The 27,909-nt window shown below is 31.0% G+C and overlaps 3 protein-coding genes and 1 pseudogene across 3 annotated transcripts; 2 read left to right on the top strand and 2 right to left on the bottom strand.

Moving 5' to 3' along the window:
* Window positions 1-4,911: 4,911 nt before the first annotated feature.
* On the top strand, window positions 4,912-6,247 carry LOC121174977 (50S ribosomal protein L17-like; annotated as a pseudogene).
* A 1,322-nt stretch (window positions 6,248-7,569) lies between these two features.
* On the bottom strand, window positions 7,570-11,052 carry LOC100780856 (histidine-containing phosphotransfer protein 4). Its single transcript, XM_003527803.4, has 6 exons — window positions 10,993-11,052; window positions 9,358-9,488; window positions 9,209-9,277; window positions 9,052-9,123; window positions 8,697-8,769; window positions 7,570-8,445 (listed from the first exon to the last, which is right to left on the bottom strand). Exons 1-6 carry the CDS (start codon window positions 11,050-11,052, stop codon window positions 8,419-8,421), a joined length of 432 nt encoding a protein of 143 aa, XP_003527851.2. The 3' UTR covers window positions 7,570-8,418.
* Window positions 11,053-14,241: 3,189 nt separating this feature from the next.
* Window positions 14,242-21,775, bottom strand: LOC100780314 (tryptophan--tRNA ligase, chloroplastic/mitochondrial). Its single transcript, XM_003527802.5, has 15 exons — window positions 21,614-21,775; window positions 21,436-21,525; window positions 21,261-21,348; window positions 21,041-21,082; window positions 20,151-20,240; window positions 19,929-20,051; window positions 18,352-18,423; window positions 18,009-18,121; window positions 17,858-17,879; window positions 17,702-17,767; window positions 17,449-17,505; window positions 15,463-15,509; window positions 15,221-15,302; window positions 15,052-15,141; window positions 14,242-14,813 (listed from the first exon to the last, which is right to left on the bottom strand). The coding sequence occupies exons 1-15, from the start codon at window positions 21,673-21,675 to the stop codon at window positions 14,676-14,678; spliced, it is 1,182 nt and encodes a 393-aa protein (XP_003527850.1). The 5' UTR covers window positions 21,676-21,775; the 3' UTR covers window positions 14,242-14,675.
* A 1,720-nt stretch (window positions 21,776-23,495) lies between these two features.
* LOC100779778 (protein cereblon) lies at window positions 23,496-27,554 on the top strand. Its single transcript, XM_041016081.1, has 7 exons — window positions 23,496-23,946; window positions 24,043-24,120; window positions 25,585-25,697; window positions 25,791-25,880; window positions 26,108-26,320; window positions 26,474-26,637; window positions 27,216-27,554. Exons 1-7 carry the CDS (start codon window positions 23,721-23,723, stop codon window positions 27,358-27,360), a joined length of 1,029 nt encoding a protein of 342 aa, XP_040872015.1. The 5' UTR covers window positions 23,496-23,720; the 3' UTR covers window positions 27,361-27,554.
* Window positions 27,555-27,909: the final 355 nt, after the last annotated feature.

Here is a 27,909-nt window from a genome sequence, read left to right as displayed (position 1 = left end):
ACCCGTCGGTTTTCATTAAAAATTTGTCCCCTCAACCTTAAATTCGTGTATCGAAATGATGTTCCTCTACTTCAAATATATATTTTCTTTATAAAATGCAAGTAAATCGTCTCATCAGTGAGGTATCAATTTGATTGGGCTTTTTTATGTTACTTTTAAAAGTAAGTAAATTTTATAATCTTTAGAAACATTTGCTATCCTAGAATATTGCTGCCACGCACAATGCCATTGATACGACAGAACATCAAGCAATGGTAGATTCCTGAAAAAAATCCTTCTAGAACTTAGCCGAGTCATATTTTTCATTTGGATTAATTACATTTTCTTCACCTATCTTTAATGTTTTCTGCGAATTTCTCTGCCAGACTGTAAAATTTACGCATTTTATTACTCAACTTTTCAAATTTAGTATATTTTATCATCTTAGCAACTAGTTTTGCTAAAAGTTTGTTAATTATTTTTAAAAAAATTAGAAAAAAGATAATTAATATAAAAAGCAATTAAAAAAGGTTTTTTAACAATTTTTTTAAAATGATCTCAAATGTAAGAAAAATACATCATATTAATTAACATTAAACACATTTAATTTTAATTAACATGTATTTTTTTAACTTTCCTTCATTCAAATTTAATATTATAAATAAGAAAAAATATTAAAATTAACACCTCAATCAAATAAAAAATATTTTAGAGATAATAATATTAAATAAGATAAAATTTTCTATTATTTTAAATCAAGGAAAATATTTTTCTTTATATTTAAAATGAACTGCAATATATATAGAGAGAGAAAAGTAGTAGTAAAAAAAACACTACAAAACTCTTTACTCCCACGTGTCCAAGTGATAATGGGATGTAAGGAGAGATTACAATAATTATTGGCTTGGATGTGTTTTTTTAATGTAATTTAACATTTTTTTATTTGTCTTTTATTTTTTTTATTTTAGTCATTCTAAAACATATTTGTCTTGTTTGGTGTCGTTAAAATATTTTGAATAATATTTTGAACAGTAAAAAAGTGTTTAAAAGTATTTTAAATAGTAAAAAAATATTATCTAAAAATACTTTAAGAATGTAAAATGAAATAAATATATTTAGCAATATGACTAAAACAATTTTTCTTAACAAAAATAAAAATATATTAAATTAGATAGAGTAAAAAATATTAGTAAAAAAACACTACAAAACTGTTCACTCCCACGTGTCCAAATCACAATGGGATGTAAGGAGAGGGTGCAATAATTATATTTTGGTTTGTATTTTTTATCCTTTTAATTTCATATTTTTTTATCTTTTAATTTTTTTGAGTAAATTATACTCGTACCTCCTGTATTTTATTCAAATTACACCCGACACTCCTTCATTTTTTTATATTATTTTTACTTTCTTTTGTTAACATTAATTGAAATATGTGACTAGACGAAGTTGTGTTAACATCTTTGTTATACTCGCATCTCTTATAATTTTCTCTAATTGCACTCCATACCCTTTTCCTTTTTACATTACTTTAACCCCTTTTATTAAAGCCCGTAACTAACATCAATTGAAATATGTGACCAAATGAAATTGTCTTAAAATATTTATTAAATACATAACAACAAATTAACAATTAACCTTATGAATGAACATTTCTTAAGGTAATAATAATTTTTCCTTTAATATTTGACTTTTATTTCATTGTTGTTAACACTTGAAGAAAATATAACTCTTGATTGAGACATTATATCAAATACCTAACCATCAAAAATAAATATTTCAAAGAAATGAGTGAAAAACACAAATGCAGGAACAAAATAATAAAATTTGAAGCAAACTGTCATATTCAATCAATAGGCATTGTTGATAGCACGTCCAACAAAAACGCAGCAACCAAACAACTCAACACGTACCAAAAAAATTAAACTAAAAAAAAGAAAAAGAAGAAGGAAGAGTATTAGCACATGCATACCAACAAAAAAACTAAGTTCACATTCAATTAGAGAAAAAAGAAAAAAAAAGGAAGAGTGTTAAAATATTTTCAAGTTGAAAATAGTATTATGTTTTTTATGGAGTTAAGAGGAAGAAAACGAAAGTTTTTTAAATATAATTTTTCATTAAAAATCATATGACCAATATATGTCTATTTTCTGTTAAATTATTAAACAATATTTAGGAGGAAGAGGGTCTGAGTGTAATGTGAACTAAACAATTAAGACATTTTTTGTAGAGTGTAAAAAAATGAAGGGTGTCAAGTGCAATTTGACAAAAAGACATAAGGTGTGGGAGTGTGAGGAAGAAGATGAGTGTATTTTAAATATGAATTTTCATTAAAAGTCATGTGACCAACATGTGTCACTTTCTATTAAATTATTAAACAATGATTAGGAAGGAGAGGTCTTAAACTATTAAACAATGATTAGGAAGGAGGAGTCTGAGTATAATATAAGTTAAACAATTAATAAATATTTGTACGGAACAAAAAAAGAGTGTTGGGTGCAATTTAAAAAAAAATACAAAAGATATGAGTGTAATTTACTTTTTTTTAATCATTGAAAAATATATTTATTTTATTTTGTGTTCATAAAGTACTTTAAATAATATTTTGAACAATAAATAAATACTTCAAACACTAAAAAAATGTTATTTAAAATACGGTAAAAATACAAAACAAAACAAACACATTTTATCATAACTAAAAAAACTTTACATAATCAAAAATAAAAAATATTAAATTGCAGAGACCATAAATACAGGAACAATATTATTAGGAGGAGAAGCAAAGGATGTTGGTGGAGCAATTTATGCGTCACTATGAAATGTTTGTCATTGAATCCGACTTTGGTGAACTGCACTAGTGGTGGTGGAATGTTTATCTTTATCATTATCATTTTGATACTTTTTGGTTGTAATTATAAGGTTGAATAGAATAGCACAAATGAGAGACAAAACTACAGTATCGGTGAGAATGAAAAGTCCAGCAATCCACCCTGTCAACACTGGCTCTTCTGGCGCTAAACGGTCATCTTTGTTTACCAATAACCATCCATATTCCATAGGACATAATGGTAAGAAAAAGTCCAATAATCCCCTCCATCTTGGGTGGAACGTGGATATGTGCTATTTTTGGCTTTAAATTTTTTCTATTATTTTGTCCATAAGTATAGTATAACAAGACATTATTATTTTCTCAAGAAGTACATGTCATCTAATAAAATATTAACAAATAAAAAAATTACATGACTTATTATAAATATAACAAGCCAAGGAAGTTACGCTAGTCGATTAAATAAAGGTGTGGGAGTTATTTTAAATTTCTTGATGTTGTATTTTGATTCCCACAAATATTTTTTTTATAAATATAATAATCAAAACTAGTATTTATCAAATTCTTTTTACAAAATTTTATTCATATTGAAATAGAAAAAAAAACATATGTAGGTGATCCTATTGTCAAATATTTAGAGAAAGATTATTGGAGGGAATCAAGCCCCCTCGTTCTCTGAATTAGTGCAAATTTCTATTGTCAAATATACCGTGAGACAAAATGTTCCGTTTGAAATCTCTAATATATCGCAGAATCATAATATACATATAAGTTTTTTTTTTTTTTTTACTGATATAAATATAAGTTATAGCACTCTTTTAATCCTTTTTAAAATATCATTATTTTATATCTTTTTATCTTATTACTCACATTCTTTTTCAAACTTCTCTTTTCTCTATTTGTTATATAACAAAATTATACAAACTAGCTGTAATTTTTTTTATCTGTATTCAATAAATAAAAAAAGCTGTGACAATAAATGTGTTATAATTTCTAAAGGATATATAAAAAAGGATATAGCATCATTATTTTAATTTATTACTATTATAGTCGGAGAGAAATACTTTGTGCCTCTTTATCTATTTTAGCTAAAAATAAAAAAAGAAATAAAAAAAACTAACAACACGAGAATAGTGAGTAGTTATTAGGAGAGAAGTAATAGAAATTTAAAAACGCACAAAGGATAAAATAATCTAGTGAGATGTATACAAGAAATGGGAGTATTTCCTTTATTATTAGTAATTATAGATTATTAGTATAGATTTAGTATTTTAATTTTTCAAATTGTAAAAAAGTAGCCGCTAAAATTAGCTACCGTTTATTATTTTTGCCATGGTCCAGTCCACTTACGAAATGAATATCTGGTACCCTCGATACAATACAAGCTCAGATATCGGGCTTTTGCGTATGGAAGAGTTTTCTGGCGGTTGTTGTTTGGTGGGGCTATCCCAGAAGGTGCATGACAGAGGTATTTGATAGGCTACTGATATTTATACCTCTCCTGATTATTGAATATACCTCCCTTTCTCACTCTTTTTACTAAAATTTCCTAAATATCCTTCCTATTTTATTTCCCCGATTCAAATTTCTCTATGCCAAACTATAGCTCTGCCCCTCTTGCTAATGCCGTGAGAAATTATCATTTTATAACAGATAAGAATTGGGATTAAGCCGCAGTGGAGGCGCCAAGCAACCATAACAAGTGTCTTTTTGATGAAAGCCATGAAGTCAGATTACTCAACTCCAAATTCTTGTAGTTTATGAATAATAAATGTTTAAAACCGATGCTTAATCAGCAACAGACATAAAAAATTTGGCCCATCAAGATGTCTCGCTGCATAATTACAAAGAAAAAGGAAAACAGATTCACACAATGTATTACAATGTTTATATATGTCATTCACATGGTTATACTGTTAAGGGGTGGGAGCAGTGAAGAAACCGTGTCTTATTTTTAATGTTGAGGCACCAAAATTAATGGATACCAATGAGATGCTATTGGTCTGCAAAGTATAAAGGGATGAAATGAAATGGCTTGGCATAGAAAAATTAAAAGGGAAATAAAATTTGAAAGGTATTTAGAAAAAATTTAGTGGAAAGAGTGAAAAATGGAGGTATATTCAATAGTAATGGTAGATATGTGTATCCATAGCCAGTAAATAATGGAGATGTTTCGGCCTTCTAAATCCTCCTTTTAACAAAAAAAGTTATTTCTTGTAGCACCCCAAATATCTCAGCTTACACTTTCTTTTACCCTTTTTCATTAGGGAAATGTTATTTTGGAATGGAGATTTTACATTTTAAATTACTTAATCCTGAATTCATAATGGATGTCCCCCTTCCATGACTAGATGTTAATATGAAATTAAAGTTTTACATTTTGGATTATCTAATTCTAATCGGAAATACGAAATATAAAAGAAATGCAGATTGAGAATGTTGCGGTGCATGAAGAAATAGTTCCAAAAAATAGTATATAATGAACTTGCTAGTTAGCGTTAGTGCGAAAATGACAAAGTTCAGGAAACTGTTTGTACAGTTAACATTTGTCTGAATCTAGAAACACATGAATGTGGATAATTTTTTTCACCTAGGCCTTGAGAATGAACTTGGCAGAGTAACCATTTTTTTTTTTCATTTAGGTTGATTACTGGGATTGGCCTATAGTTTACATTACATTATAAATTGTTGTAGGGATCCCAATGTGCTGCAAGACGTGCTGCTGGTTTTGTGTGAGGAGATGATGTCCTTAACAAGCTGTTTACAGAACTGGCTTATCGGTACAAGTAAGTAATAAACCTGATATAGTTTCAGTTGTCAGCAAGAGTTGCGGTTTGGTCAACGTTGGTTGATATTGCGGCAAATCAAAGACAAATGCAGCTGATGCAGTCAAAATTATGATCACAGATAGTTAAAAAACTTTGATATTACGACCTAAATCATGGTGAGGACCGTTTTTTAAAACCTTGGTTGTCAGTTTATGGTGGTAAAGTTGTAACACTGACCAGACATTTATGTTGTGCAGGGATAGAGCTGGAGGATACACAAGATTGCTTCGGACCCGTATTCGAGTGGGTGATGCTGCACCAATGGCATATATTGACCCCACTTAAAAATGTTATTGTTTTCTCATTGTTCTTGATGTTGCATGTCTATCTGTCTAATATAATTTTGTTATAGTTTAACCCTTCAAATGTTCCAGGTTCTTGAAATTGAAAATTTGTACTAAAAAAATATATGCTTTGAAACGGATTTATTGACAGAGAAAATGAGCTTAGGCAGTCAAAGCCACCAACTCCTCAGGCACCACAGAGAGCACCCCTTGATCCCTGGACGCGTTCTCCTCTTAGTAGGCAATTTGCACCTCCTAAAGAGGACAAATCTGCTTTGATTTGTGATGAATTTGAATGTAATGCCGATACTGTTTTTCCCCGCATAGCGTGAGATATATGAATTTTGGTCTTGCTTACTGACATGTGGTTTGAAAAAATAGAACTATTCTCTCCTTGAGGAAAATGTTTATTGCTATGTAAAATTTATTCAACTGAAACTGTAATTGAGAAAGGAAAAGAAAAATCTCAGAACACCTTTCTCTCCATGAGTTTTGATGCTGCGTTTTCTTTTTTTTTTAATTGGAATTTGGTAATTTAATTGTAATCGCAGAAAGACAATGAATTGTTTTCAGCCTAACAAAGGGAAAAAGTCAAAGCAATCTACTTGTCCACGACTTTGATGACTTCAGAACAATTTCATCCCCTATACGGGAATCTTGAGCCGAAATCAATAACTTATTACGCAATCTTGTATTCCCCCTTTCCTCTTCTTTTATGAAGAAGACCAAGCTTGAAGAATTGATCAAGAAGAGGAAAGGTTCTTGGGTTCTAGTCCTTGAAGAATTTCTGTTGTATCATTGGTGTTGAACAGACGTTTAGGCATATTGAATGGTTTTCAATTCCGAAATTGGTGGAATCTAGAAGATGAAATAGGGGAAGATTGAGTAGAAGAGGCATTGGAGGAATTATTACTGATGGGTGGCAAGACAACAAATTAAGGGAATTGGTAGGAGAGACAAAATAAGAGAGGCAAGATCAAAATTGGTGGGAGAGGTGATGGAAGGATGGATGAGTAAGAGAGAATAAGAGTAACAATCCCTCGCAGCAATTGACTTCATGCCAAGTCTGAGATTTAATTAACAAGACAAATATCTGGATGAAATTCAAAAAATGAGTTATCCCTTGCCAGCTACTTACACCACCGTTTTTTTATGTAAAGGAACATGAAGAAGATTATGGAGGGTGAAATTAGTAGAGGGATTAATGGATGAACAAAGATAAGTGGAACTAGTGGCATTGATTAACAGACCTTGGTATTCATGTGTTGAATAATGTTGAGAACATGTAACGTCACATGATGTGAAACACTAGAGTTTGAATACCAACTTTGCATGGTCCTAGTGGTAGAATTGGCTTGCGAAAAAGATGGAGGCTGCGGTGAAACCTCAAGTCTGAGTCCAGATGAGATGGGCATCTTTGTTGGTAATGATGGAAAGAAGTTATTAGAGTTGAATCTGAGGCCATAAGTTAATTTGGATCAAGAACTAGCTCTAGATAGCATATATGTTAGAAACTATAGTTAAGAGAATTTCTGAAAATGTTTATTTTCATAGATTGATAAGCCAATACAAAGATGTTTATAAATGAAGAGATGAGTGAGTCATCACCATATTGTTACAATAGCAATGCCTAAGAATAGAATAGATGCAATTATTTTAATTAACTAACACTAATAGAATAAGGGAATCTGATAAACATTTGCCAATTGTACCAATAGTGGAGGCTAATTCATACAGACTAGTAGTATATATACACTAATAAAACTAAAGAAAAACATAAAAGCTTAACCCACGATCACGAGGGATTAGACTGTCTTACATTATGGAATTTATATGATAAATGATACTTGGACATCAAAATAAATTACACCATGCATACACTTATTTGTTTGAGATGTAAAAGTTGGATTAGAACACAAAAAATTCCACGTCATAACAGATAAAACATGATAGTAGTCAGACTTGTTCTGTTAATATAATTATTGTCATACAAAATACAATGTTAATATAAATATTGTATTATATAATAATTATGATATACTAAGGATATATATTAACAAATAAATATATACTTAAAATAAATAGTTTTATTGGCATTAAATAATAATGCATAGCATCAATGCTATATATTATACTATGGTTGGCCAAGTGGTGTAATACATTATATTTTTAGTACAAATTTATAATATTTTATAATAAAAATAACTTTTATTAGGCAAAAATTATATTAATAAGAACAAGTCTAATTAATAATTGCTCCACCATTTTGTCTATTGGGATATGACCTTATTTTTGTAATGAAATGTGTGTGTTTTTTCTTTCTATTCAAAGAAAATTGTGTAATAATGGTGTAAAAAAATGATGTATAAATATCATTATATTCTGTTACTGTATATTGTATGCATAATACGTAGATCTGCTCGAATGGTGATCAGCTGGTATGCTGGAACGACCTCAAAAAGGATATCATCATATCAGCAGCCATGTGCTATGTGTATATTGTTTAATTTGAGCAGCTTCCCCTTACCAACTGAATGACATTAAGACATAGAGACAAGGCAAATAATTAAAGACTGATAGATCATGCAAAGATATACATAAATTATTAGTTCATTGCTTCGTTCATTAAAAATATAAGAAGCATAATAATATTACAAATTTATAATAGTGGCTTTACATTACATGACAATAAAGTTGTACACAATACACATGCATGACAGAAAGACATAGGCATCATCAAATTAAAGGTAGCGGCAGAAAATGACACTAAAAGTGTGATACCTGAAAGTAAGTCTCGAGCTTCTTCTTCAAAGTCGTATACTCTACATTGATTTGTTGGAAAGTCCTGAAGCATCTGAAAAGGGTATTCTTACGGCTTATTTAATCATGCATCCATAATAGTAGTATTAGCTAGTTAAATCCAAAAAAATATGATGTTTAGAAGAGATTTGTAATTAGTTGCATGCATGCACGCTGTATTTTCATTACTAAAATAAATAAATAAATGTATTAAAATATATTTTTATTTTTTACTGTATTAAAAAAGCCCAATTGTAAAAAAAAATCATATGCGAATAAAATTATCGACATCCAAAACAGACCACTGTTCAAGCAAGGAGGTAAAAATATGAGTTACCCCTCAAAGTTTTCTGCTGCGCAATATTCACTGAATCTGGTACATTCATTTTTCACCTTCTTTGCTCCGATGCTGTCAAAAATTGAGAACTTCAAATAAATATGACTAAGGAAAAACAAAAATTATACATATTCTTAATTAATCGGAAGTATTTCACCTTGAGCAACTACCCTTGAATTGAAGCATGTAACCATCTAGCTTGGTGAAATTCGGAGGGTTACTCATCCTGTGTAGCACATATATAGAGTCACCACAAGAACAAGAGAAAAGTAATACGATATAATATACTGTATTAATTCCACTTACAGTGCTCGTTCTATGTTGTAGATCAGTCTTACAGAGTCGCTGTAGAAAAGGGTCACAATTTCTTCCGCAAAATTGGGATTAACATCGTCTTGCAATTCCTCTAACTGAATGAATTGCTCATCAAGGAACCCCTACAACAACATGAATTTATGTAGGTAAATGATGCTACATGTGTGCAGAGGAAATTATTCCCATGAAAAATAAAAGGAAGGAAAACTGCTTGACGAGATTCTCTTTGAAAGCAAAGGGCATAAAAGAACACAAGCTATTATTGTATGTTTTGTTTAAACCTTTTCATGTCTACTTTTTGGTAAAGCTAGAAATTTAGTTATCATTATGATGGAATCTTTCTAAGGTAAAAGGTTAAATACATCTTTACATTGACACGAGGAACTTTGAATGCATGTGATTAATCCCAGTTGAAAGATTAATCTTATAGTTGATATAAAAGATTGAAATTTGTAAAAATATCATAAAATTCTACAAGAAATTCAAAAGACCTAATTACATTAGTTACCAAAAAATTAATACATTACGTTCTTAAATTATACAATATAGAACTTTAGATGAAAGAAAAGTTGAATGTATTTTTGGTCCTTTTATTATTTATGCTTTTATTTTTAATAGTTTTTTTTTTTATGAATTTGATCATTTCACTATTTTAATTGTATAATTTTGGTTTATTTATGCATTTAACATTTAATATTTAATAGAAATATCAACGTAACACTCTTGCATTTAATAAAAGGAACGTGATATTTTTTAGAGGATTAATGTGATATTTTGTTGTATTGTCATGTTAGCATTTCAATTGAATATTGAATGAACTAGCTTTGTATGATTTTTTTTTAATTATGGTATTGGTAAGAAATTATTTTCGCCTAAAATAAATCATATTAAAAGAGAAATATCCACCTCGTATGTATTGTAAGTCTCTGCCAAATATTTATCACAACAGTTTCTTATCAATATCATAGTCTCCAAAAAAAGAATACAATTACAAAATTGGGAGCCAAAAATATAACTAAGCCAAATAAAAAAAAGATTTAATTGTATTTTTTGTCTCTTGTTGTTTATATTCACTTCTTGAATTTGGTTTTCTCATTTTTTGGCGAATTTGATTTCTCATTATTTTTGTTGTTTAATTTTAGTTCATTATTACTATATATACAACTACTTCATTATTTTACTGCCACATCTATGTTTCTTTTAAATATTGGAGGTCAAACTAACAAATATATTAAAATTGCACAATAGTGAGAAGATTAAATTAAAAAAAAAATAGTGAGATCAAATTCATTCTACAGTCTCTCTCGGTCAATAAAAAAAAGAGAAAAGATAGTGTTAATAATACACTCATTTTAACACATTTTTTAGTCGTTAAAATATATTAAAATCTATGAAAGTATGAATATATTTAATTGATTAAGGTATGAAACTCAAAATTTTGTGTTTCTTGTTACTTTTTAGACAATGTGTATCCACAGTATTTCACTAAAAAAAATGGCTGCGGGATTTGCTAATAAAAAAGTTTTTGCATAATCCAAATCCAAATTTAATAAAATAAAGAAGAAAAAGATAAAGATAAACAAAAAGAATAAATGTAAACAACAAAAGAAAGGGCAAATTAAAGACCTCATCAAAGAGTGAATTTCGTGTGAAGACGGCCCGTTGTCTCAACTTAGTCTTGTCCATGTCTCCTTTTCTTGAGAGTGATAAAAGTTTTAGACACAAAATCAAAATCAAAGTGGCCAACAAAGAAAAAGAAGGGTCAAGTAAGGGTATGAGTTTGTTCACTTGTTCTGATGGCTAACTGCGAGCATGTGGCAAGTAATATTTATAACATTGGGATGCATAGTATTCATTTTTGTACACTACATCTAATGTGATTGATGGTTGGGAGGGGAAAAAATCAGAGAACATTATTCACTTATCATTCATCCTTCTCCCCCTTGTCTTTCCTCTCTCTTGAAAGCAACTACCCTATATTCATTTTTGTCCTCTTATAAAGTACTAATAGATGGCAAGATGCAATTAAAAGGAATAACATTAATCAATGGATATATTATCAATTAATAGTTTCGACTTTATATATATATACCCTAAAATACTCCCCAATGCAATAGACACCATCAACAACAATAAAAAAAAATCTATTGAAATTTTGTATTAACAGTTTTTCTTCCTCTGGAGGTACGTAGTTAAAATCAAAGTAGTAGGAGAGCAAGGCAATCAACAACTACTTAAAGATTTAAATTGTTACTTTGGTAGTTTGATTAATTTCAGCGATCGAATCATATTCTTCCTTTATTAGGGGCAATCGTTATGTGGTGATCGGGAGGGAGAGTTCAGAGTTCCCCATTTTCCATTTTCCTTAATTATTATCCAAATAAGTCTCAGGAAGAGAGAGAGAAGTCGTTTATAAATTTGACAGTGCTATCAGACCAAAGCAAAATAAATAAATAAATGAAGTTCATGTTTTTTTTTTCTAAGACTAAATACAGCAAATATTTTTTCATATATAATATTCAAAGTCAAGATTTCGTTTAAGAAAAATCAAATATATATTTCCTGAACTAACAATCCGGCCGTTTATATTTTGAATTTGATTATTGTCAGTAGCTCATTACAAAGATTGTGATTATCGAGCTATTATTCAATATATAAGTAATACAATATAGTAAATGAATCGCCTATTTTTAGTGACATATTAGCATGAAAATCATGTATCACAACAATTCCATATGATTGTAAAAATCAGTAAAGTAGAATAATATGAAAGTGAGAATTAAGAGCAAAAGGGGGGGATCTAAGTACAGAATATAAAATGAGATATTTTAATTCATCCTTTCATTTGATAAAAATAAAAGTAAAACAAGAATCAATAAAAGAAAGGATGAAGACGGCGCCCACTACATTTTATCTGTCTATTAATTATAGAATATTGATGACAAGTACACTTTCGTTTCTTTCTTGTTATCTCATATATGGAACGTACGACCACATTTTCATTTTTACTTGAGATAGATAAATCAATATATCTTTTGATGAGATTAATGAATATTTATTGTGGGTTTAAAATTAATTTCCACTAAAAGTGAATTAAATCTCTCTATTCTAAATTCTAACACATCACATCATATTATTTTAAAAGTATTTTATTTTTTATTTTCTTAAAAATGATTAAAATGACTTTTTTTTAAGATTTTGTTTTTCTTAAGCATATTTTTACATGATTTTTTATTAAAAAAAATACAAACAATCATGCATTATGTCATTTTCTATAGAAGCATTGTCTATCTGATCAATCTAAAGACTAACAAGAATACATACTATAGAATTTTACTAGTTAAAGTAATCCGTGCGTTTGCACGGTAAAAAAAATACAATTGATAATATAAGCATTAGTTATATAGTTATAATATTATATAATATATTAATTTTCTAAATTTAAAAGCAATTGAATGAGATAAAAAACAATATAATATAAAAAAGCGGATAATTAATATGTACAAATGAAATCTAATGTATACCATAACGGAAATAATAAAGTCATCTTATTTATCATCAACATGTTTCTTTCTGATACTATGACACTCTCTTTATTAAGAATAACGATTTATAAAAATCACTACAATACCAAATTATTTTTATACACAATAATGAGTCATGGTATCATATGTGGCAGATTACTTACTATGCACAGCTGAATGAAGAAAATGTGGGTTAGTAAATAGTAGATATAATTTTTTAGATGATGTAATTAATCTATTATTTTTCTATTAAATACAAAAAAAAAAATGCTGCTTATGGTAGTAATTGTTACTTTGCTAATAAATATTTGAATTTCCTGGTTCATATTGTGTGGCTAAATCGTAAGAAAAAAAAACAAAAATTTCAATGCACATCGTAAAACAGGAAATATCTATCATCGTAAAGGTGGAGAGCATCTTTTGTCAAACGGTGGCTGCTTTTTCCCTAAAGGTGGAGAGCATCTTGCTCTGTTTTCCTAGAATAGATTTAGTGAGATAGGGAAACAAGATGAATAGTTCGGATACAGTAAATATCTATCATCGTAAATCCAAAAGATGTTCTATTAATTTCAGTTTTGATATGAATTATGAGTCTAATTGCACATCAAAATTTATTTCATGTGAGTGTGCATTGCATAACATTTTATTTATACATGAATCACATACTTGCTGATTGCTGATCTTTATAGGCAAGATATACCCATCCCCACATAAGAACTGAAATAGCATAAACATTACATCATTTTTTTTATTTGCATAGGAGAATTTTACTTTAAATAAACCAATTGTGGACCCCTGGCATGGCATGCCTTTTTTCCAGTTCATCCCTACCTAAACAAAGTCAGCACTGTTTCTGATAAGAGACACATCATTTATTCTTTTGGTGCCCATAAAGAAAAGAGAACGAAAGCAAGCATACATTTTGCAATGCCATTGTTGTTCATCTGTATTTCTCTCCAATGGTTTCTGCAGATGCCCTATCGCATTCACATCTATTCATCGAACTAATTCTGTGGTGCATCAAAAACTACTTGCTGTCTAAATTGTAAAAAATAAAATAAAAAAGGAACTCCTTGCTTGTATGCAGAATACACGTGCTATGTATAACTGATTGGAGGAATTAATTCTGCCTTGCAGTAAGTATTCGATGTTGATAAGAATGTCTCTATGGCGTCATTAAACCTTCTATCAAATGTTACACACTCAAAAGGGCATATGATATGGTTAACAAAATAATATATAATTGTTTTATATAAGAACATTAATTTCCTTACTATCATCTGCCCAGAAATAAATTGAAAAACAAGAGGCATTTGCTTGGGGGGAAACAAGCACGCATGAAGTTAGATGATTAGTAAAATGAAGAATTATTAATCTAGTTCCAATTAATGATCTAAAACAATGGGTTGTGTCATCATCATGAGAACATGGTGGGGACAGAATTAAGATGACTAGGTCATGTGTCTCCATCAAATACAATGGCGGAACAATTTATCAATATGCTGAATTCATTATAAAATACAAGTAAATAATGAAAGAGATTGAAACAATAAAATATAAAATGAAGGCAACGACCATACTCGGAGAAAAATGAAGGAGATACAAAGCCCATTGCATCAAGAACTAATGGGACCTTTAGGCTTTGCATCAATAATCTTTCCATTTCCAGTAGTCAAGTATATGTCCATAAGATTACTCCAAAATTTTGAGGCCCATCATGAATCATCCAGAAGTTAGCTTTTAAGTTGACGTCTCGCCAATCTTTAATTTATTTGGCATCAATTATCACTGTCTCTTAAAAAATCCCATTGCTTGGTAAATATTATTAAGTGTAGAATCTGCTATATCTGCTGCATTTCTAGCACCTTGTGCTAAAACTCCATCTAAATAACCTGAATCGGACATGATTTCCTCATAGCGAACCTGCCAAAGTTGGGAAGAAAACGAAGTGATAATGAAAACCCCATGCTCACTTAAGAAAAAAAAAATATCAGGGACCAACCTTTTTAAGGGAAACAAACAAAATTATCTATTCAGAAGCCTAGGATATGAAATGGATTCCAGCAGTAAACAAGGAGGAAAATGTAAATCTATACAGACTAGACAATCATTATTGCTGCGTCATAAAATCTTACAAAAGGTAAAATTTAGTAGGTGAAACCTGAATGGGATGCAAATGATCAATCAAGGCATCTGTTAAAAGAGGTTTGAATGTGCCCCAGTTCATGTTTTGGCATTCCTGCACAACTTCCTGCATATAAAAATGGGTATCAAGTAGAATTATAAGTGCAATATACATACACACACATATAAAATATAGCATTTCTGACCTCTTTCGTCTTTCCTGAAATAAGCTGGTATATGGAAACAAGATTGTTACATTCAGGCCTCTCAGAGTTGTCAAATTCCAAGCTGTAAGAATTGTCATAAAGTGCACAAGTAATTTGAGAACTAGCGAAACACCAAAAAGAAAGATTTATAGAAAACAAGTAAATGATGAACAAATGCAAGCATTTATAGACTAAACCTCTGAGGACTAAGATCATCATATGGTAATATTACAAGTACTAACCCAGGAAATGAATCAGTTTTGCAACGTTTGATCTTGTTTGCTATGAGCTACAAAACAAAATAAGCAAACTCAGCACGAGCAAGCAAAGGAAAACTAACACAAAAGCATTGCAAATTAACCACACGTAGTAGGGCAGACTAGTGGATCACATTTTCAGTCCTCTGGTATATATGGTTATCTTTTCCCAATTTAATTTTTTTAAAACAAAAATGAGAGGAAATTGTAAAATTAGAGTAATAATTGTCAAAGAATTAGGGACTACAGTAGTATTCACATCTAGTGGGATATGGGGAGGGTAGATACAGACTTCTCCCCACAAGTTACAGGATTTGAACCCATGTCCTCTTGGTCACAACGCAACAACTTCACCATCACACCAAGGTTCATCCTCACAAATTAAATACATGTAATCATATAAAATGGAAGTCATGTCCGTAAGTGTAACTTCAAGTAGTCAAGTTTGCTGCGCCTGAGCACAAACAAGCAATTTTAACCTATTGATCTATTTCAATGAGAAATTAAAAAAAATGCAATTTTATTTTATTTTTGTGAATAAGACCCTCAGTGTTTCTAATGTATCTCTCCATGATATATACACTTTGTTCACATTATTTAAAAGATTTGAAACTAAACTTCTCCATTCTTCCTAAATCCCAACCTATGCTAGTGTGCTAAAAATATGTCACTACCTCCATTACTTTTTATCTGTCTTTGACTTTATAGATTAAGAAACACAATAAGTGTCCCCATTTATATTAAAATTAATTTTTATTATGCTTAATCTCTTATATTTGCCATCTCTGTAATTAATTAATTTCTCTATCATTTATTTCTCTAAAACTACCTCCATTATTCTCTCATATATGGTAAATGTGTAAAATATTTAAAAATTAGGTGAAAACAAAGCCATGATTGATAGGATAGTAATTAATGTTATTTTGGAATTTTAAAAGAACAGATAAATAAATAAATAAATAAATCTACTAAAAGGACAGATAAAAAAAAAACAAAGGGAGTATCAAGATCTCCTTATACAGACTAGCAGTTCAAATTTCTTCAAATGATGCACATGCAAGTTATGTTGTTAGACTTTGAAAAATATTGGACAAGAGAATATGATAGACCATCAATCAAGTATGCTACTGTCCTACCCTACAAAACTATTAAACACCATGAAAATGTAATTTAACTTTCATATCTATTGCATCATATAGACATCATACATTTGTTTCATGATTATTTATATTTTCATTTTTTATATAAATTAAAAATTTAAATTATTGACAAGGGAGATATCAAAAGAAAGAGGAATATCCTAAAAAAGATAAAACAAAAAATAGGAAATATAAAAAGAAACAGAAATAAAACCATAAGAAAATCCTATGAAACCAAGAATAAACAGATCTGTATAGTCAGAACCACATCTCCACTGAGCCAAGCACAACCCCACCAATCATCATAGCCAGCATACTGCCTCAGTCCTCAGAGATATACCTTCTGAAACAAATGCTAACTGAAAGTCATCTAAAAATTTGCTTGAAAGATAACTGTTTAGTTTTACCCCCTATTACCTTTGCATCTCAAGTCACTGTACTGGTTAACCTCTAAAGTTTCTTTCAACTTTTTTCCCACAGTTGGAAAATTATCTCATAAAACTCCACTGAAACCAAGATGAGGATTTGCAATGAGAAAATATATATCCATCAACATTCAGCCATCATCATACAGTCCTTCAGAAACAAAGTCTTATACTACCATAAATTCAATACTTTTTTCATAGTTGAATGTTACTGCCTGTAAAACTAAGCTTATGATGAGATATGACATTTACTCATGTACCATGTGCAAATCACATTTGCTGCCTCTAACATCATCCACATGAAATTCCCACAGAGAATCATAGATTGCATGTAAACAGTTCAGAAAACAACCATACACTATGCACTATGCAGTAAGGCCTACAAAAAATGAATTCTTTTTACTTACATCTTTAGGATCAAGAATATTGATTCTGGATTGATCAGAAGGTGCAGACTTTGACATCTACAAAATTGAATCCATAATAAATGTAAAAAGAAAAGAAAAAAATGGTAAAACACCAACATACCAGCTGAATATTCAAGAGTTAATGATTTATAGAGCAAATGAACTGGCAGATAATATTTACCAAAGAATTAGATACAGAAGTATCGTGTTTGTGTCTAATGTATGTACATATAAACAGGAAAAAATAGAAAACCTTGGACAGGCCATCAGTTAGGGACATTATCCGGGCTCCGGCTGGAGGTATAAGGGGCTCTGGAACCTACATCCCAGAAAGTGATGTAAGAAAAAAATACATTTCCATTGCATTATGATTCATTACCTCTTTTTAATGGGATAAAATATAACTTGCCTTAAATATAGTACCACCTCGGCTGTCATAAATGTACAAAATAAAAGAAAAAACGGTCAAGCCCAATGCAAAATCTATAAAAGAAGCTACAAATAATTTCAACCCCATCTTATGGATGGTTTTTACATCCAGTTTACAAACAATTACTCACCCGCCTAATTTCTTCCACTTTCTTCCTCCATATAAATTATTAACCCGTTCAGCCAAGTCACGAGTCAACTCCAAGTGCTGCTTTTGATCTTCACCAACAGGGACAAAATCAGACTGCAGAAGCATGCTGCAATTTATAAGAATCCTTCTTATTCAAGGTAAATTTACTGTAACATCAGAATGCATTTTAAATTATTTTCCAAAAAAATTGAGGTTGAAAAAAACTAATCAAGTAAAGCCACAATCATATTAAGTAACATTAGCTTATTCATTAGGTTTTTTTACTTTCACTACTACATACAAGGACTTATAAAATTTCCACAAGATAGTGGGTAAAAAATCACCTGATATAGAAGTATATCAGAAGCCATCAGAACAGGATAAGTCAAAAGGGCAACCCCAACTTCTTCATCTCCCTACAAATCCAATTCCAAAAGAATCTATTATTTGGATAAGATAAATGAAAACATACAAGCCAGCATGAGGAGCACTGAAGAGAACCATGGGCCTGATTTAGCAAACCTGCACTGGCCAAAGACAAGCTACATGTACAGTGTCGTTAAAACTGCATGTTAAACCATAGATCCGAATGATTTTAAATTTTTCCTAAGGCCCTTGTAATCCAAAATGCAAGCAGAATCCTACTCCGGTGGAATTGTGGTGAAATCATCGAGTTCGAGTGCAGAATCACGAGCTCAGAGCAACTCACACAATTCCACCAGAAAGTGGGTCAGTTTGGATTTCTCAACCCAAAAAGGAAAAAAAATCAGTTTTATTAACCTAATATAATCATGTACAAACCCCATCTCAAAACAGACACAGGTCTCGGCTATCTCTTTTGACTCTCTTTTCTTCCCCAAAGACCCCAATAAAAACCCATTCTTCTATAACTTTTCTTCTCTCAAGTTTCGCCCTTCTTTGGCCTGAGGCTCAGCAGAGCTCATAGCAGAGATAAGCTTTTCTCTCACATCAAGTGCCCCTCACCATCTCTATTTCTGGCTCTGTTTTTATCAGGAAAAAATTAGTGATTTAGTGCTAGACTAAATATCAAGAATTCTATATTCTATAATTGCACACTTGGATTTGTTTTAGTTGTGACTTGTGATATGTTATGAAAAACTTATGTGACTAATTATATACTTATGAGTTGAATTGGATGTTATACTTATGAATTTCCGTTTTAAGTTTAGTTTAATGAAGGATTGAGAGGTTATTTTCATTAGGCTATTTTCTATATATTTGTAATGTGCTTAACTGTAATTTTACATTTTTAGTTTACTACCTTTTACCTCCCAAATCCTGATCTTACGTAAAATCTCAATTTTTTACAACATTGAACTTATGTTATTAAGTTGTTAATTTATAGTAGGCTTTACTGATTATCAGGCCTAAATATCTGAACTGAAGATTCTAGTTTCCATTGTTTAAAGAGCAGTAACCAAAAGGGTAATAGTTTGTATACAGAGACTTGAAGCACAATCAAAGCTCAAAAATGGTGTGATGCGCACTCAAGTTCTTGACATTCTAAACAAATTCTTCTTTCCATTTTTGTTTATTTATTCATGAATAACTGCTGTCATCCCCTACTTGAAAGTTGAGTGAGAAAGAGAATTTCCTTTATTTTCCAATTGTTCCTAAAATTAAATGTGCATCAGTGATCACACAATCACAACCAACTTGCAATTCAAAACATCAAAAGACAAACTCAGTCCAAAGTAAATCTTTTGTTTGAATCATATTCCCAAAGTTTGTTTAACTAAAGAATCAATTAAACTACCTTACTTTGAGAAGACCACTGTCAAGAATTAAATTAAGAAATAATACAATAAAACTTAAGAAATCAAATTAGATCCATAAAACTAGAAAAATAATAAATAATTTATAAAATAGAAATTAGGAATTCATACAGCTATGAACGCACCGCCTTGCGAGATTTCTCTTTAAATTGTATCATTTTGTTCAGCCAACCAATTGGTGTTGTGGAACTTAGCAGCCACATCAATTCTACATGTGCCCGAACATGAGACTGTACAAATACTGAAGCCTGTATGCACAAAACACATGTCATTTATCCACAGTGATCTTGACATTTCCACCACAAATATTATTTCCCAAAAGGTTCGGAGAAAAATTTGCAAAGAACCTTTGAAGGATCCACTCCACATGCTAGGTAAATAGCAGCAGTTGACCTTGTAGCCTTAGATAATTGTTGGGTGTCATATGGTAATGTAATCTGTAAGATAATATCTGAAGGGATGAGAAATGGGGCAGTAACATTCAACATCAAGAAAACAGAAAAGTGGCTTTGACCATTAATCAAGTACAATGGAAAGCATAAAATTAGTCCGCAAATTCCTCCGAGAAAACGAATTTACTTAGCCGGATCATGTTATAAGGCACAACTTTGAAGCATGAACACTTTAAAAAAAGGGAATGGTATCTGACACAAGTCAAACATGAAGTGGTGTTACATATCCTAAAAAGGCACTTCATATTTTACTGGGACAGTGTTATATTGTCTGTGTCCATGTGATTTCCAGTGTCCATGCTTCATAGCCTGTACATCTCTGACCTAGAAAGTCTGGCCACTCCTTATACTATCAACAAGGATAATTTGTGAGGATTCTAGTTGAAATCTCAACTCTAAACAAAAATGTACGGTCAACTTAAATTATCCTAAAATTTTGGATCTTTATCCTCAGTTATAAGTAATCGGGTGAATTTTCTGGGCAGAGCTGTTCAGTCTCATTGATAAGAAGCTTCGAATGCATTGACCTATTTGTGAATTGGTCCCAGAAATAGTAAATGGCACAAGATACTGAAGTCCACACTTGAGCAAATAGTAAACTCACTACAGATCAGAAGCAGCACAAATAAAAGGAAAATCATGAATTTCAAGATCCTTTCTTTTTCACATGATAATATATACAAAAAAATTTAGTCATACGAGCTCAGACCTGTAGCTCAAACAAAAAAATAAAAGCATCCTTGGGCATATCATCAGTCTAGGTAGTAGAAGGAACACAAACATACCGCGTGCAGGTCCACAATGAAGAAAAGTGTATCATACACATTCTGCGAAACGAAAACAATACCATGTCTTAAAAAATCAAGCAAATCCCAATATAAGCAAACTGTATTCATTTCTAAGTCACATCATGCCGCACCCAATGCCAAATAAACTAGTTGTGGAATCCAAAACACCAACACTGGAACTTAATAAAAGAAAGAAGCACAAATGAATAATATAAACCTGAAGGGCAACCCAATTCTTGATGGCGCCAAAATAGTTTCCGAGGTGAATTGAGCCCGTGGGCTGAACCCCCGACACTACTCGTTTCCTGTGGAAAGAAGAAGTTGAATTCAACGACATCAAATGCTACTACTTAATTTACGAGAAAATTAAGAAATGCGATTGTTAGTATTACTTCACGAAGGTTGGAGTGGGAGTCTCTGAAGAAGTAGCAGTGAGAGTAGTACAACACCGGATGCGAGAACGAAGGGTTGAAGCACGCGACCTGCTGGTTCCAACTTGTAAGTAATTAAAATCACGAGACAAGAACTAAGTGTGAAGAAGAACAAAAACAAGGAGAGAGACTACAGTACAGAGAAGGGGCCAAGCGTGGACAACAACACGACGATAGAACCGCGAAATGTGAAACGCTCATCTTCCTCCGCTCAACAACGTCTTTGCTTTTGCGTTCCTTACCTTTTAGCTTTATCTGTCAACTACGCGCTCTGCAGCTTTGGATCTTCATTGTTTATGAACAAAAACAAGATCAACGGCTGTCATTTCAAGGATCAAAATGCTAATCCCAAATTCCTAATCTCTTTTCTACATTTTTTTTTCTTTTTATTAAGTGGATAAACTATTTAATAATCTTGTATCTACATAAACATTTTTTTTCAGCTAAAATAAAATAAAAATATTGTATCTACTTCTTAGTTTGGGATGGTAAAATTTCATCAAATGGTATTTACTACTAGACTTTTCATGTCTACTCCTTCTCGTAAATTTCAATTTTTTCCTAACTTATATTATTTTTTTCACTACTTTTATATTATTAATTTTTTTTATTAATTGTATTTAATTTCTATTTTTTATTATTTAGAAATTTACAAAGATACAGAATGTCTTCCTTTCCCTGATAATAATAATAATAATAATAATATAAGTTTTATTTTAATATGTAACAAATTAACCAAAAAGCATTTGTAATAATATTTTCAGCATTCACTATAATTACAATTTCTTTTAGTTATATTTTAATAAAATAATTTTAAACTTTCATCATTTTAAAATATAAAAAATATTAATCTTATTAAAATACATTAAGAAGTTGGAATTTTAAAAAACTTGTTAAAAATACTAATCTTAACAAACTATTATCATAATTCTATAATTTTCATCAAATTTTAATGAATTATCTAGAGTGTTATCTAATCTAACGTGAAAAAAATATATGTTATACACTAATGTTATAAAATAATTTTATAATTATCTAGAGGTGACAAATAAATTATCAAGTTCAAGTTGAGTTGACTCAATGCCAACAACAAAATATAACAAATTGGACAAGAAAATTTTAATAAAGCTTGAGTAATGTAAAAGTCAAAATTTTATGAGTTAAGTCCATATTATATCATACTTACATGAGACTAAAATTATTCATATTTAATATGATATTATATTTTAAAGACATAAATTTCATTGAAAAGGTTTCAGTTGAGTTAACTAGCCTAATGCATTTTATCATTATTATTGTCATCAAATTATAAAATATTATAAAATATTATGTATTATAATTTTTTTAGGGAATGTAATGTAAATTTATTGAATTTTATAATAATTATCTTTAGATACAAATAATAATAGAATTGTCATATTCAACTTAATACAATGAGTCAAATATTGAAAATAATGTTGTCTAACTTGAATTTGATATAATTTGACAAACTAAATGGTGAAAGTAAACTTTACATAAATGTATATTATGTTTAAAAGAAAAAATAAACTAAATAATGTTTAAATCAATAATTTACAAGCTTGTCCTAGATCAAATTGGACTAATTCTCTTTAGGTCATCTTTTTGAGTATTTTTTTCCAAGTTCTAATTTATATATACTTTTAATTACTTGTTAATGCTTTTTTTTATTATCGTGTTGACAAGAAACTTGAAATTTTATTTAAAATTATCGAATTTAATATCACTCAAATCTTAATGATTATAAATTTGTAATGATTATAAATTTATAATAGGAATGTATAGTAATTAAACTAAAAATAGAACAGTAATAATTAATCTTGTGAGAATAGACTGATGAAACCACCGTTTATGGGTGTGTCAAATGCCCCCAAAAAACGTAGAAGCTGGTTAATCAAGATGGAGGCAGAACGTAATTTATTACTAAGAAATTTATTGATTTTACATTTAAATTGGAATGATTTCTTAGGTCAAACAATATTTGAAGACCAAAAAACGTAGAAGCTGGTTAATATTGCGTCATAATAACGCGCGTCTAATTTTGAGGACTTGCAACCAAACAGAGTGTAAGTTGAAGTGAGGAATAAACTATAACTACCAGTAGTAGTTCCCTTCTGATGCGGTGCAGGGCCAACCTGGGGCACAATCTTCTTCCTCTAAAAACTTCCAACAGCAGACAAAACCCTAGCCTAGCAGTGAAAAATGGATGACGAGGAAGAGAGAGGCTTATGGAGAGGGAGAGATTGCAAATCCAGGTCATTCGCCAGCTCGATCTCGAGGACCTCGAAGTCGAAGAAGTCGATCACTCCGACGAAGACGACACCGACGACGAACCCGACGAGGAGTATGCGCTTTTCCCTTCGCAATACAATTCGGATACTTCTCCTCCTCCTCCCTCATCCGCCGAATTCAATTTCGATACCTATATTGCGCCTTCGCACACCTATCTCGGTGGTACGCATTTTCTATTATAATATTTCTCTGTTATGTTATGTATGTACGCCTTTTCCTGCAACAACGCGTTGCTATTGCTTCGTTGTTTGCTCGTAGATGTCGAAGACACGCGCCACAGGATTGCTTTCTTGGACGGTGGAGCCATATTGAACCTTCCACTCTTTTGTCTCCGAGGTATTTACATGTGTGTTTGGGTGAATGCTTGTAAAATTGATTTTCTGTCATTTTAATTTTGGGGGGCATTTGGTAGCCCGTAAATTTTTACATAACCTGGAATCATGATTCGTAAGAAACTCAATTACTGGGAATCATGATTCTTAAGAATGTGTAAAATACGTTTGCTTGGTCTTAATATATTTCCTAGGAAATAAAAATTCACACGTTTGGTTACATTATAACTTTCCTGGATATATAAGAATTTTTTACAAATATACCATTCATTAAAAAAATGCAAAAATGCATCATAATGATTGAATCATCTCCTCAACAACTTTGATGATTTTTTTTTTTTTTTTGCTTTGTATTCATAGAATCACATTATGGAAGGCAATGATTAACTGCTATAGTCAAAATTGGTATGACAATAAAAAAAAAAAAAAAACACAAGTGACCTATATTACGCAATGCTTAACAAGGAGAAAACACCTGAAAGTGTAGAAATATAAAAATTAAAATATACCATAAACACAGTGCAACAATAGTGGAGACCGAACCTTTTGGATAAACAACAGTCCTTGCAGATTCTAATTAGTAATTGTAAAAAAGAATAATATAGACGTTTTGTGTAATTAAAACTTTTTCTCCACTCAGGAAACTTGGTTTCCCAACCCCCCTTGGGAATGTTTTTGGGGAAAGTGGGCTTAAATTGATTCCTGAGAATCATAGTTTCCTGGGAATCTTTTTTTTATTAACTACATACCAAACGTGAGAATCATAGTTTTCCAATGTAGGATTCCTGAGAAAGTAAAAACTTTTTGGCTACCAAACACCCCCCCAAGGTAAAGTGATTTGTTTTAGTACTAAAACTTAATATATTTTTTTTATTCAGCACAAAAGCTACTTTACTTACCAAACATGCGAACATTGACCTAGAATCATTTTAGCTTGTTAGCTGGTATTTCAATGTGATTTTGGATAATTCTACGATATCCAAAATGTATTATAGCTTCTGCTTTCTTGGGTGATGGTTTGTTTGTGGATGAGACAAACAATGAAGTAATAGTGAACAATTTTGGGAAACTCCTCTTACAGGATGGAAAATGTGTAGACAATTAGGCATTGTATCTTCAGGACCATATTTGCATTCTACCCTCTTTGAGAAACAGGGTTTTCAATTTCAGAATAGGTTTCATTCTAGTCTTTGTGCCATTTTAGAGTTGCTTATGTGCCTGGACTGGATGGGATTTGGGCTTCACTGAGCCTTTTCATCCAGCTGCACTGTCTCAGGGTGTTTTTGACAGTTTCATATTTTCCCTTTATTGTATGAAACTTCTGTGGAATATATTCTTGAGAAATGATTTCCTCCTTGCTTAGAAGGTGGTGAATTGTTGTTTTGTCATATGGCTTGCCTTCTTATCCTTCTTAGATTCATTTTGTAATTTATAACTTATGAGTTTAACTAATCATTGCAATATTCAGGAGTTGTACTCTTTCCTGGGGCTACTCTTCCCCTTAGAGTTATTGAACCTCGTTTGGTGGCTGCTGTTGAGAGAGCTTTAACTCAAGATGATATTCCTTATACCATTGGTGTGGTAGGTTAACTCTTTGTGGTTTATTCATGCTTGGAATTCTGTTTTAATTTTTCTATGAAAATGAATGTGGTGTGGACATGCATTCGCCTTTAGATTCGAATTCACCGGGATATTGCAACTCGTAGGACTAAATCAGCAAGCATTGGGACAACTGCAGGGGTATTTCAGAAATGGTTTTGCAATGTACAATACTTTATTGATCTATGCTTTTGTCCATTTATTTATCATTATTATTATATTTGTAATTGACTGAAATTTAGATAATACAAGTCTTCATTTACTTTTTTTTAATGAAAACTTTATTATTGTATAAACAATTCAAATTTTTAAAAAAAGTGTCTCTGAATTTTGGCTATTTATTGTGAAATAAATACTATTCTTAGAATAATGACTATTGGTTGTGTTGATAATCTGTAGATATGTGGAAGAGAATGGTTGGGATGCCTGACATGGATAGTCTCATTAAGAAGCCTGACGTTTTATCATTTCACATAGCCAGTAAAATACCTGTGTCTGAGTCTACAAGGCAGGAATTTTTGGATATTGATAGCATTGCATATAGGCTGCGTAGGGAAATTGAATTACTAGAGAGCATTGATCTTATCCGGTGTAAAAGCTGTGAGGTAATCATTGTCTAACCAAAGCCCCACAGTTTTGCACTTCTTATTGCTTGTGAATAAATATAGAGGCAATTTGGGATTGTACAATTCTGTTTCAACTTTCATCAAATGCAGAAAATACTGTTTCTTCCTCTTTTTTTACCTTAAAATTTGCAGACTATAATTGCAAAAAGAAGTGATATGTTGATCATGTCAAGTGAGGGTCCTCTTAGTGCATATGTGAATTCAGGTGGTTATGTGCATGAGATAATGACTCTATACAAGGCAAATGGTTTAGCTCTCACTGGATCAGCAGTAGCAGATCACAGTTGGTTTCCCGGGTAAGTGTCAGTCCATTTCCAAATTCTGTGATGCTATGAACAATTGAAGATATCAAGTTATTTATTTTTCTTTAGAGTTTTCATGTAATGGTGATGACCCATGTACATTTACATTTCTTTTCTCACTTAGTTTGCTGCCATCGAAATGTGGTATGGCTGGATTCTATTTTCCATTGTGATGTTGGGCTTGTCCTCTCATTTTTCAGAGACATTCTCCACCTGTTATCTAGGTTTTGGGAGAAGAAAGGAGGTGAAAGTGCTGTTAGTTTATGTTTTAGTTCCTGAGTCAAGTATTGTTTAACGTCTATGCTATACCCCAGCTATAAAAATGGAAGGATGAGCCAGTGCCCCATAATGTGGACCTACATTGCAACTCATGTTTTTTTTTTTTTTTTTTGAGATTTGTGCTGTGAATGCTACATAATGGGCTGGTTTGTTTAAACTTATTTGTTGAAATAAGCGTTTATTTAATAAAATAAGCAAATCTTATCTACATCTTATAAAAGCACTTAGATATTTGGTTGTTTAATGAGAACTGAGATCTGAGAAGCTTATTTGCCAATTGCTACTTTTGGCAGGTATGCATGGACAATCGCAACTTGTGCAACATGTAAAAAACAAATTGGATGGCTTTTTACAGCCAGGAACAAACAACTGAAACCCAGCTCTTTCTGGGGGATTCGGAGCTGTCAACTTGCAGAAGAAATACGCCAAAACCTTTAGTTTGATATGTATGCAGTCATCTATCCAAAGCTTAGTGAAGGCATGTTCTAGTAACACTGCATGGTTATGTATAATGCAACTTTCTTGTAGCAGTGTGCTTGTTGATATACGTATATTAGTAAATATATGTCTGCACCAGCTTGGAAGAAATAAAGTCACACCTGAAGATAATTTTAGATGGGAATTTTTGCAAACTCTTAAAGCTGTGCTGTTTACAGTTAGATGAATATTTCGCTAAAAAGAGCTGCATGCCTGTTTTGTTAGAGTTTTTTTGGTCTGGTCTGCCTACACCGCAAGCTAAAATTGGTTTGGGGGAATCATGTAATGTATGAATTAACTAAACCATTATATATATATATATATATATATATATATATATATATATATATATATATATATATATATATATATTGTTTTAGATCTTCAGTAAATGGACTTGACTAACATGAGTGGAGCCAATATTTTTTTGGTCTGCCTAAACTACTGCTGTTCCAAATATTTTTACACGATTAATTAAAATTTACCTTTACATGATTTTTTTAACTGATT

Source organism: Glycine max, chromosome 6 (genome assembly GCF_000004515.6).
Source record: "Glycine max cultivar Williams 82 chromosome 6, Glycine_max_v4.0, whole genome shotgun sequence".
Lineage (NCBI taxonomy): Eukaryota > Viridiplantae > Streptophyta > Magnoliopsida > Fabales > Fabaceae > Glycine > Glycine max.
Note: the sequence above shows the minus strand (reverse complement) of the source record. Positions and strands in the feature narration are given on the sequence as shown.

What these genes read in the sequence shown, in the direction of transcription:
- LOC100780856 (XM_003527803.4), bottom strand. Translation starts at nt 11,052, where the DNA reads ATGGACAAGACTAAGTTGAGACAACGGGCCGTCTTCACACGAAATTCA. An exon ending in TACAACATAGAACGAGCACT is followed by an intron (nt 9,278 to 9,357) that starts GTAAGTGGAATT and finishes TGTGCTACACAG; the next exon opens with GATGAGTAACCCTCCGAATT. An exon ending in AGCTCGAGACTTACTTTCAG is followed by an intron (nt 8,446 to 8,696) that starts GTATCACACTTT and finishes AATGTCATTCAG; the next exon opens with TTGGTAAGGGGAAGCTGCTC.
- LOC100780314 (XM_003527802.5), bottom strand. Translation starts at nt 21,675, where the DNA reads ATGAGCGTTTCACATTTCGCGGTTCTATCGTCGTGTTGTTGTCCACGC. An exon ending in CCACGCTTGGCCCCTTCTCT is followed by an intron (nt 21,526 to 21,613) that starts GTACTGTAGTCT and finishes TGGAACCAGCAG; the next exon opens with GTCGCGTGCTTCAACCCTTC. An exon ending in ATATTCTTGATCCTAAAGAT is followed by an intron (nt 15,510 to 17,448) that starts GTAAGTAAAAAG and finishes TTTGTTTTGTAG; the next exon opens with CTCATAGCAAACAAGATCAA.
- LOC100779778 (XM_041016081.1), top strand. Translation starts at nt 23,721, where the DNA reads ATGGAGAGGGAGAGATTGCAAATCCAGGTCATTCGCCAGCTCGATCTC. An exon ending in TTCGCACACCTATCTCGGTG is followed by an intron (nt 23,947 to 24,042) that starts GTACGCATTTTC and finishes GTTTGCTCGTAG; the next exon opens with ATGTCGAAGACACGCGCCAC. An exon ending in GATCACAGTTGGTTTCCCGG is followed by an intron (nt 26,638 to 27,215) that starts GTAAGTGTCAGT and finishes TACTTTTGGCAG; the next exon opens with GTATGCATGGACAATCGCAA.